Source organism: Antedon bifida, chromosome 2, assembly GCF_963402885.1.
Source record: "Antedon bifida chromosome 2, ecAntBifi1.1, whole genome shotgun sequence".
NCBI lineage: Eukaryota > Metazoa > Echinodermata > Crinoidea > Comatulida > Antedonidae > Antedon > Antedon bifida.
The window spans coordinates 18,663,220-18,675,575 of NC_136227.1; the positions used below are offsets into that span (position 1 = coordinate 18,663,220).

Sequence of the window (12,356 nt, forward strand, 5' to 3'; positions counted from 1 at the left end):
AATCCAGGCCCTGTAAATAGATGCTATAGAACCAGGTTCCCTATTTTTTTACCCTTAATTTGCATATTTCAGCTTACCATCTCCTCCAGAATGGTGAGAGGTTGTGTGGTTGATCGCGTGTGTGTGTTTGTTTGTTTCTACATTTGTTAGTTAGCAGCATTACTCAACAAGTTATTGGCAGATCTTTCCAAATTGAAACCACAGATAGATATGTGTTCAGGAACAATTCATTACATGTTGGAGGCATTTCGGATCCCCAATTCTGGACCACTTATTATTATTATTATTTTACTTAGGCCATATGTCAAAACTACAAGACGGATCTTTACTACATTTAACCAGTATATATACATATGAGGCAATCTGTACCAGGATCACAATTCTGTACCACTTTCATTATTTTTACTAATTTACGTCAAAACTACAAGACGGATCTTTATCACGATTCTTGATCCTTTTTCTCTTTTTATTTCGGAGGTTGCAACTCTCCGAGTGCCCTTCTAGTTTGCATATGTTTGATTTGTGGAATTCCATATCTCCATCATATGGGAAAACTTAGTCCAAGTATTTCTTACATAGAGTAATTAAACCAAGTGAGATCAAAGCAGTGTCATATGGTACATCAGGAATAATACTGCTCGTTTTTGGATTCTTTCTAAATTATTTTGTTGTTCAAGAGTTTGTCCAGTGAACCACAATGGATAATAGGGAGGTTTCGCAATCTTACGAATACAATAACGAAAACGGATACGTCACGCACACGTATTCGTTTAAAAATCTGTTTCGCATGGCAACGAAATATTGAGGGCGCTGTCCAAAATATGACTGCAGTAAATTTGAGCGAAGCGCAGGCACGTGTTGCTTGGTGCTTGGCTGCCTAGGCCTAGCGTAACATCAAAGCGAGTGAGGACTTTAAAAACTGCTATTTATCAAAATTGACCTGGCATTTTAGTAAATTACTTTAGTAAATTAGTTTCAATAAAAGTATAATTATATTATAATCATGAATCATTCCTGAATCAAATGCAAAATGTGCAAAATAGATCAAAAACTATACTCGTTTTGTAGTTACGAATATGACTGGTGATATTTGTCAACACGAATACGCTTTACGAATATGAAATGGGGATCAGCTCAAAAGTTTCACAAATGTGTGACGTTTTCGTTATCGTATTCGTAAGGTTGCAAAACCTCCCTAATAGTGCAGTAGAAATGACGCAAAGCACTTTCATCAAGTCCACAACGCTATAGTTTTAAGAAGAAAAGTCTACAATTACATTTCATCAGAATGCTATTAATGTGACCTTGTCAACTAAGATCTTGGATGACCACTCCTAACAATTTGGTTTGAGTAACTCTTTCAACAGGGTAATCGCTAATTGTTAAAGCAGGTAAAAGGGATTTATTGCGCTTGCAACTGACAATCATCCTCTGTAGTTTTCTTTTTGTTAATTTTCATACTATTGACAGTCGACCAACTATGAATCTCATCCGTCACAGTTTGGAGCTCGTTCGGTTGTCGCTTTGTGATCCTTTCAGAAACAGTGGTATCATCCATGTATTTGGTAATTGCAAGATTAGTTGATGAAGATAATGAATAGGACAGGGCCGAGCCACGAGGGAAGCCATGTTGAAAGACATTCTCCTATCTTCACCCTTTGCAATCTTTGACATAGAAAGGATTCAATCCATTGGATTAAAACATCGCTAACTTCCATTTTGATTAATTCATTTTCCAAACTTGAAATGGCGTTCTACGAGCACTTTAAAAACGTCAACAAATTGTGAAAATGTTGCAAAACATGTCTACTTTTCATCAGGGTGTTTTTGACGCATGGTATTCAAATTTTTCAAATATGTTCACACATGTTGAAACCGTGATTGTCGAAATTGATCTGGGCAGAAGTTTGGGTCTTATGCCAAATACAGCCAAATACTTTCATAGTGGTCGTCATGTAGATGAACCATATTTTAAAATGGATAGTTTCTCGGACATAAACAATAATAATATGTGGTTTATCGCTATCATGTCCGGTTGAACTTGGCTAACTCTAAGCCTAAACTTATCCATTTTGTTCATAATTGAACATGCGTTGGTAAGAAGAAAAAGCTAATGTGCATGCGTAAGAGGATTTTTCGTCTTAAGACATAACTTTCTGCTCGCATGCGCAAAGTAAATTTTACCCAATTTTTCTGCTAAGGCGGTTTGATAACTAAGCTTAAGTTATTGCTTATGCACTTCTTAAATATTTTAGCTTAAACAAAAATTTAGGCATATATTGATAAATGCCGTCCTTGGAATCAAAATTTCTAAATGATGTCCATATTCAACACTGCCCTCTAGGGTCAAGGAACATGTAATAAGCAGTCATGGTGGCGATGTTTGGAAAAAAAAAGACTGTAAATGGCAATACAATGGCTTAAATTTCGTATTTGAACTTTTTTGTTTTATTTTATTGCAGAAAAAAACATTTTTAGAACATCAAATTTCAGTCTAAATGCGGGAGTCTCTGGCAACAGAAAAACAGAAGTGTTTGCATAATTAAACCTATTAATATAATTAGTATACTTTTACAGGTAGGAAGTATTGGACTGGACATTCAAGTAATTGGCAGTGATCATCTTGAATTACTTAAACAACTAAAGAAAGCATTTGCTGAAGATTTGGCAAACATTGATGCATTCTTAAGGTATTAAAACTAAAACAATTTATTGATAGCTTTTTGTGATGACAATAAGGAAACTTAATAGTGAGCCCTCTATCTGTCCTGAGGGAAGTGGGCTTTAAATGCCTGAACAATTTTTAAATAGTTTATTTATTTGTTCTTTCTTTAAACTGAAATACACTTTCAATACAAATGTACTGATTTCCAAAGTGGTTCAGTAAACATATTTACAACAAAAATAAAAATATAAAAGAAAAACAAAAAGAAAGAAAACAGATATAAAACTATTTACAATTGTGAAGGCAAAAAGTTAATACATGATGATTTCTATAGTGAAGATTTAAAAGTTGCCAAAGACATATTATGGAGTTCTGATTTTATGTTATTTGGTAGAGAATTCCATAATTTAGTTGATCTATAAACAAAAGTTCTTTTACCCTGAGAGTTATTCCATAACGGAATAGATAAATCATTATTACTTTGGGAGCGAGTGCATTTATTATGGTTATCTACAGTAAATTGAAATAATATTGTTAAGTATCTTGGAGCTATTTCTTTTAAACATTTAAATAGCATTATAAGAATATTTTCATTCCATTTTTCTGCAAGTCTACTCCATCCAAGAGTACTTAAGATATCATTAATAGGGGTATACATGTCTACTGATAACAATATTCTACCTAATCTGTTGATTAAAACCTGAAGAGAATCTGAAAAACTTATGTTACAATTGGACCAAACACAGCAACAATAATCAAATAATGGAATAATTAAAGCATTTGCTAACATTTTTAAAGTATACATAGGAAGATACATCTTAATACGACGAATCACACCGATACGTTTAGCTATTTTACAAGACATTTTGTCTATATGTTCCTTCCAATTTAGTTGAGGATCAAAAATGACACCTAAATACTTAAAAGAATCAACTCTTTCAATAGTTTCGTTATTATGAAGTAAAGTTATATTCTTAAATGTTGCCGTTTTCTGATTTGTGCTGAAAACCATAAGCTTGGTCTTATTAAGATTTAGTGTGAGTTGATTATGGTCAAACCATTCTATAATTTTGTTTAGATTGATATTGAGTTGATTCTGAAGTATTAAAGGGTCAGATGAACTACATAAGAGTGTTGTATCATCTGCATACATCACACATTTACATAATAAAAATTCAGGAAGTGAATTTAGTATAAAATAAATAGTAAAGGTCCCAGTACTTTGTTTTTACTACTGTTATTATAATGTGTTGCTTATGAAATGAGATGCATAGCTAATTTTTTTGTGTGGAAATTAATTTAATGATCATTGATAAAGGGGATCCATTCAGCTGAATCTGGTTTAAAGAAACACTAAAATATATAATTGTTAAAGATACAAAACATAAAACAGGGCAAAGATTTCCAACTGAATCTGGTCTCAAGAACACTAACAAATATAATTGTTAGTGATACAAAACATAAAAGAGGGCAAAGATTTAAAAATGATTTACAGTATAAAATGCACCTTTATAAGAATTTTAAAGTAAGAAAGACATTTAAGAGCGGTTGACTACAAATATCAACCTATTTCATTAACAAGTGGCCAAATGCCAAAAAACGGATTTTCTTCATACTTTGGTAATTAATCACACTGTAGGTAAATATAACAAAACTGAAATATTAAAAAAAAAATTAATGGTTGCCATGGTAACAGGTGTGTGATTTTTGCCCTTTTTTAGATATGGCACCGAAAAATAATTTGTTAATTGTTTTTGTGAAATCTTTTTCTACTAATCTTGCTCTAATGTAAAACAAAAATTTACGTAAATCAATTATTGAATTCAAGAGATACCATTATTTTTCATAGGGGTGTTTTCAGGAATTTCGTACATGGGATTTTTTAAAATGTTTTTCAAAGGGCTATAACTCCGCTTCAAAAGCAACTATGGATTTTGGTACCAACCGAAAAAAGTGTAATTTATAAAGTACTACCCCTCCCTTATTCGTTGTAGTATTGAGCTGGGATTTGGCATGGGTATACTACAGGGACATGTCCTCAAAGCTATAGAGCCGGATTTTTAAATTTGAAACCGGATGCAGTGATATGACGTCTCGTGTCGTTACATCCCGTCTTATGACGTCATTACAGCTTCTTTTGCTGTACCCCGAGTATCGCACATTCATGCTTGTTTTTATTATTGAATAAGCCATTTTAATGTCACAATAGTTATTGACTTTGACAAAAAAATTTATGGAAACGAACAATTATTTAACCTAATAAAATCATAATTTAAAAAAAGAGTAGTAAACTGGAAGTCCATTGTCAATATTCAATGGGTTTGTATTTGATTTACTGTTTTTTATTTTTTTATAAGCTAAATCATTATTTTTTAAATAACCTAAAACTACAAAATAACTTTAAATGTTTGATTTTAGTATTCTTTATTTTTTGCATAAAAAAGAAAGGGACTTTAAATTATAAACGTAATATCCTTTATAGTATCCGATTAGATCATAGTTCAAGAATTTAGATTTTCACTCCGATGAAGTACATTGTGACCGAGTTGTTCCATCCAACCCAATATATTTATAGAAAAGACAACTTCAAGGAAAATGTCACCAAGAAGGGACACAGACCAAGGCTATCAAGTTGTTTAATAGCCTTGCACACTAGACTAATGAAAGTGGTCTATTCTGTTGGCCAGAGGAAGATTAACAAAATCAGGAGACACCTCAACATCTTGTGATTAAGTTCTTGACATGGCCACAAATTTGAGCATTGAAGTAGTGAAGGGAAAAACGGGTTACAAGCAACAAAATTCAGTCATGGGATATGAGAGGTCTACACTATGTACATTTTTTGGTATCTTCATGTATGCCTACCTATATCCAGTGAACACAAAAATCGATGTTAACATTAAATATTCTCATCCCTAATGTGGGATTTTAACGCATTTCTAATTATACCAATCAGTTCCACAGTTTTTGACAATTTTGGTGTAGGGAACACAAATAATGCATCAATAATCAAAGAAAAAAGAAGAAATAATGCACTGAAGATGAATGTCCACTTTATAAACAGTATACAGTACAAAGATTGCAACCTTTATGGCACTGCTCCACATTATCTTCACAAACTAAACCATATGTCCCACTACACAGAGGTCTGAAAAGGATCCTCTTATGTTAACACTACCTAGAACCAACCTTAAATCCAACCTTAAATCCATGCCTTTGTTTCTCAAGCACCAGCGATCTGGAACCAACTTCTTTGCACACCCATTGCACTCTTTTCAATTCCGATCTCTGCTGAAAACTCGCCTATTTCAATAGTTATTCTTTTCATGTTGCGCTGTGAGACTCCGGTAAAGAGCGCTTTATAAATGTTTGATATTATTATTATTATTATCATTATTATAAACGACTACAAATTTATTTATTATCAGTATTGATGGTGCTTTTCAAAGCCTAATTAGTTTACTAACATGCAACAACCCAGGCTTACAACTAGAAGCGTCATGGTGTATGACAAACATTGCTGCTGGTAAAACAGACCATGCTATGCTAGCTCTTAAGCATGCTTCCCCTTACCTCATTGTATATCTTCAGGGACACAGTGCACCACTGCAGGTATGCTAACAGTTTTTTCTTTAACTTCTTCTTAGTATTAGTTTTACTTTTGTTCAACTGTACAGATACAGTATACACACACATATTGTATATTATTATTATTTTTCTAAGTGATATTAAATGAAAATGATGTTTCTACCATTTTATTTGTATTTAGGATCAATGTAGCTGGGCTTTAGGGAACATTGCATGTGAGGGACCAGAATTTCGAGAGATTCTTATTAAGCAAGGTGCAATACAACCACTCATTAACTTACTGCAGGTAACATTTATTTTTATCTAGTTATTCTACTGGACAGTAACAATCGTTAGCAAGACGCTGTGGTTACCAAAATGAAAAGTTTAGGCTTTAACACTCATCACAATAAGATTTTTTGGGAAATAGTGTTTTAAATGGACGTAGAGTATTTATCTGTGATCTTGATTGCCATAGTGTCTATTTTTTTTTTTTAATTTGCTTGTCTATTTTTTGGTCTTCTCCCCTTATTATCTTTTTTACTGTTGAACTATTATTTTGTAAACCAATTTTTAAATAATTAGGTAATCTGGGGTCTCTTATCATACAAACCTGTTTTCCTGAGATCCCATTTCATCATTTTCTTGAATCTATTAATTTATTGTGATTTGTGATCTGATGAATAAAGGTATTTGTATTTGTAAAATTGTTTATCTTTATATATACTTAATGTTATTCTTTTTATTGTGTGACTGACTTGTTAGTACTATGGTGTTTTTGTTTTGTATATGTATTTTCTGCATTGATGTTGATGGTTTATCACAGATCATGTCTTGATCCAATTGTGGCACAAGTAATTACTTCTGTGTTAGAATGAAACAAAAACAAACAAAAAATCGAACCCTATTTACTGCCGTTGTCCTAGTATTACTGTTCTCGTATTGAACGTCTTAAATGTTACAACAGTACAAAATACTGTCACGTAAACTTGCAGTACAGTGACTTTTTGCTTTACTTTCCACAAACAATTTGCTATGATCACAGAGAAAATTTTAAATCATCATTAGTAAATTGTTGAGCAAGTCATTATGTTGTATAGAGATTATTGTTTGTTTACATTGGTTTGTAAATATAAATGTCATAAATTTGTGACACTTGCTAGGTAAAGCTTTGTCTACACTATCAAACTTTATGTGACAAATAAATGTGATGGGCCCAGATATGGACATAATTAGAAACATCACACTTTTTTTGTCAAACTAGTGTGCTGCCATCTATAGTCTTAAACTATGTTTACTGATCTAATGAGTCCCATTGGTAACGCACGCTTATTTGTAGCCTTAATGTTGAAATGTGCGACTTGTTTGTTCACCCGGGGTGTATATTAAGGTATTGCAAGAATTTATCAGCATGCAGGTAGTTGGATACAAAGTGTTCACCTTAAGTATTTTAATAAAGCTCTATGAAAACTAGGAACTAATGTCAGCACTACTGTTCCATGGACAGGTTGAGATCTGTACTATTGTTGATGATCAATTGTATTTGAACAAAACTAATATATACATGATTTTGATAATATACACACGGACAATATTTGTAGCTTTTTAATTTTGCTTTCAAATATGTTCTAACAGTTATTCTAAACTGATAAAACAATAAAATAATACTTTAGGTATTGACATAGGTATTTCCTTTATGCTTATTTATTTATGACTCAACATGACCTAGTATAAAAAATGTATTTTTATAAATTGATTGTATTATGTTTGAATGTGAATTTCAGCTGCCTTGGTAAGAGTCACCCTAGAGAAAGGAATACAGTTAAGAACACACAGACTTTGTTTTCCTTTCTCCTTGAACTCCTCAATCCGATTCCTTCTCTTTGTTTAAAAATAGTAAACATGAACGCATTTATTTAATTTGAGGACCCCTTATATTGTTTTAAAAAAGTGTAAATGTAAATAAAATTATTTTATTGCCTATGATTAGTGAGTGGGTTATTTCCAATAAAGTATAATTTCCTTGCTTTGCTTTATAAAGCACAGTTTTAAAGCAATGAATGAAGATACAAATGGCAAAAAAGATTTGCTGTGATTTGCTTAAATTTTCGAGTAAAATTAAAAGATTACTTCAGTTAAAAAAGTATTGATGTATTGTATTGAATGATGAAATAAGTAGGTACAATAGTCGACAGTCTTGTGCCTAGAAAGCTTTTAATAACGGGAGAAACCAAAACAAATATAAAAATTATTTTCCCATATACCCATATAAGCCAAAATAAAGTGGCCATTGTACTTGTTGAAAATACTTCAATACTGCAAAAATCTGAGCCTATATAGTTAGACCATGCACACAATTGAAATTTGCAATGTTGGATAGTTTAAAGACCCATTCCCTACAATGTTTGACGTTTTGTAAAAATAATGCATATATATTACTTTTAAAACATTAAACCAGGTTATTCCTTGTGAATATTCATGATGTGATGGAAAACCCTGGAAATAGTTTTAATGCGGTAATCAAAAATGATCTCTCGTCGCGTCGTCTCTAGGGTAGCTGCTGCAAAAACTCACCAACCATGTAGCCACACCTACTGTGTACGTATAGTATTAAAATTTGAGTGTAAATGAAATTGATTAAGAATTTGCCACTAAAATGACATGTTAGTCTAACATTGTACTTTCAGCCATAACATGAATTATTCGCTATATATTATACATGAGAAAATCTTTGGAACTTCTAATGCAAAAACAAAATAAATAAAAATTAAAACATACGGTATATATAAATGTTGCTTTAATGTTTCTGAAATATTTTTTTTGTTGACATCCAGCAATGTATGAATTAACTAAAACTCATAACCTTAGAATCAATTGTGATTATACAGGTTTAATTATATCATAGCTAGGCCTACATATTAACGGATTCTGCCAAAAAAGGAAAGACAATTAATTTCAGCATCGCGATAACGTCAGGCTAGGCCTTTACCAGCTAGGCCTACAAAACTAAGCTCAACTAGGCCTAGAAACATCTACGAGCGAATATGACGTGAGCTACTAATCAATCGGGTAGTGCATTGTTTTTCTCTTTTTATCATAATTAACCTCAATAGAACACACATTTAATTCAAGAAATGACCTGGTTTAATGTTTTTAAAGTTATATATATGCAGTATTTTTAAAAAACGTCAACAATTGCAGGTCTAGTGTGTTTAAGAACACCATCGAGAGAAAAAGAGTACAGTAACTCCGATCTGCACTGCGAACATGCATCAGATCAGACAATGTGTTTTGCAAGTATGATGTCATGAGCTCAGACATGCATCATGAATATTCATGATATATGCACGCCCTCCATAATAATGCGTCCTGTTATGTTTGAAAGTTCCACTGTTTTCATGGATCGACTTGTACAATGGTTATATCAATTTTAACAATAATACAAGGCAAAGTTTGGAGGTAGAATTATACTTAGTATGTAAACCATGTAATCACCCTGTAATCTAAATTATGAATAATATTGTAGTATAATTATCCTATGGAAGCACCTATAATTAGGATGCACTTTTTTCCTGTCTCTCACATGCTAATAGTCTGACATTGATCATATCAACTATAACAATTGCTCTATACAATCTCAATTTCAGGCAAGTAAGTTAGAACAATAGGGTTTAATATTAATGTATCGTATCATGGAGTTGTCGGATGCCAATCGGTTGTTATTGATTTGTCCATCTAGCTATTCTTTGGACAAATTTCCATTGTTTTTCTCAAAGAGTAATCGAGCATTTGTTTAATTGTCTTGTTAATTACTGCATGTGTCATACATGCCAGCTTGCATGGATAACAAGTGTTTACTCTCTCACTTTAGTGTTTTTACAGTGAAAATGATTTGATAAACTACTGTTAAAAATTTAAAAAATGTGTTTGTCAAAATATGCCCTATGTCTACCTAGTCAAAACTCTTTCTTTCTCCACTTTACAAACGTTTATGGTCACTATTGTATCATTGATATATCCGTTTTTTTTTTAGCAATTCTAATTTTGTCTGAAAAGATATTTATTGAGCTAACAAAATAACAAATTATATTAAAAACATAAATTCATCATTCATCATTCTGGCTGATAATAAATGTTGTGTGAAAAAAATATATATAGCTAATTTATGCTAAATCTGCTGTAAAAGTAAACAGACACTGTTCCTCAGTCATGTTATTTACCTCATTGTTTGTGTTCTGCACAGATTAATTAAACAGACACGCCCAATAAAAAGAATGTCACAAACAGATTTAATCTAACAGATGTAATGTATAGTCATTGAATTGAAGATTGTTTATTTTTAATTTCACATGCATTTTTATTATTAAGTAATAATGTTGCAGTTGTTGCCTATAATAATGCTATAGTATGGGGCTATTTAATCAGGTGTCAATTGTATTCAAATTTCTATGCGAGAGTTTTAATCTTACAATATTGGCTGACTTATTAAAAAAATGTTGCAGATGCCATGATATACTTATAGGAATTTCCTAAACATAAAAATTACACAAACAAATAATTTAATAAATGTTGTTGTTTATTGAATGAATGTCAATAATAATCAATTTGTTCTACTGACATATGTCATAATAAAAAAGTAAATGTCTAGCAACCGATTTGTTATTCTGGTTTTCATGGGCTTTTACTTCTCAAATGTGGTACACGTGACTGACAGTGTACATGGTACATATCATAGCTGAGCTTTTGAGAATACAGTACTGAAATGCAAATTAAATGTCAATGACCACTACAAGCTTGGCAATGCTTTTAACAGCATCCTAGATGTCCTAATTTCTTCATGGTTGTAATAAGCAGCTAAATTTGTTGTATTGATGTTTGTATTATAATGGATGTGGTAGTTTAATAATTAAGAAAATAAAGGATTTAAAAAAAGTACACATAGCAAAAGCAACAAACAAAAGATGGTCTTATACTAAGCTTATTTTAAAGTAATTAAAAATCTTGTTAGAAGTATTTTTAGCCTGTGACAGAAGAAGCTTTAAAAGCTTTTATTCCCAAGTGTAGAATGGTATTGTTAATATCGAGTATTTAGAAAGACATTAAGCAAGGTAATTGCAAGTGCTCTATTGTCAGTAGAAAGCCAAGATGTTCATTTATCAAATCTGCCAAGGTGTAAGCTATTAAATGCATTAACAACAATGAAAACAGTTCCTGTGTATTGACATAAACATTCATTGTTATATCCCCAAAATACTCTTTAATAAATTCAAAGCCTGTTTACACTACAGTTTGTCAATAGAGTTTGGCCTACTGGGTGGTACTGCTACAGTAAGAACGTATTTTTTCTATTATATGTCATTCGTAGACACAATCATAATGTTGATGTATACATACATGGGTTAATGTCAGCAATTAAATACCACTTTATAGTGGCTTATTTAGAACCATTGGCCTCGTACACTTTCGCCTTATATTATATATATGATATTAAAATAATGATGACACATTAAATAGTGATTATAAATATTTATTTATTGATAGATTACAATGTTACTGAATTATTTATGGACACTGTAGATTGAAATAAATTTTGCTAATTTATTAACAACTGTTATATTTATTTAATTTTATTACTCATAACATACGTTCTTCTCTTTTTGCACTTAAAATTGTAACATGATTGAAACTAGAAAGCCACTCCAAGAGTGCATACCTCCGCCTACTGTAAAATTCTCCTACATAAGATTTCTCCGGTATATATATTTGTGTGTGTCTTAATGCTGTTTGTGATTTAGGCTAATTTCACTACAAGCATGTTTATGCGAGTTTGGTGTAATAGTTATGTAACAAGCCTTTCAATTAACAATAGCTTCAGTTGACTAACAATAGAACGCGAAAATCAAACGAGTGAATTTGAAAAGAAATACATGCACATTAAATCAAATTATGTTTTAAAAGTACAAATCACAAATTATAACTCTTGCCTCTTGTACAAAAATGAAGTTTTTTGGACAAGTAGTTTTTGAGAAAATGCAATTCAGTTTACTTGTTACTTTAAGACTGCTCGCCGGCTTTTGAAAAATTCTGTCCTATCTTTTAACACTAGCAGGTCTGAAAAGTATAC

The 12,356-nt window shown here is 31.6% G+C and overlaps 2 protein-coding genes across 2 annotated transcripts in view; one reads left to right on the plus strand and one right to left on the minus strand.

Moving 5' to 3' along the window:
- Window positions 1-12,356, minus strand: part of LOC144835096 (uncharacterized) — a 168,708-nt gene that overhangs the window by 101,531 nt on the left and 54,821 nt on the right. The gene's annotated exons all lie outside the window — the stretch shown is intronic.
- LOC144835123 (uncharacterized) overlaps window positions 1-12,356 on the plus strand; it is a 116,115-nt gene that overhangs the window by 25,002 nt on the left and 78,757 nt on the right. Inside the window, exons 3-5 of the mRNA XM_078690168.1 lie at window positions 2,578-2,690; window positions 6,094-6,277; window positions 6,435-6,539. Of these exons, the coding sequence (XP_078546294.1) occupies window positions 2,578-2,690; window positions 6,094-6,277; window positions 6,435-6,539 (402 nt within the window). The remainder of the gene's footprint in view (window positions 1-2,577; window positions 2,691-6,093; window positions 6,278-6,434; window positions 6,540-12,356) is intronic.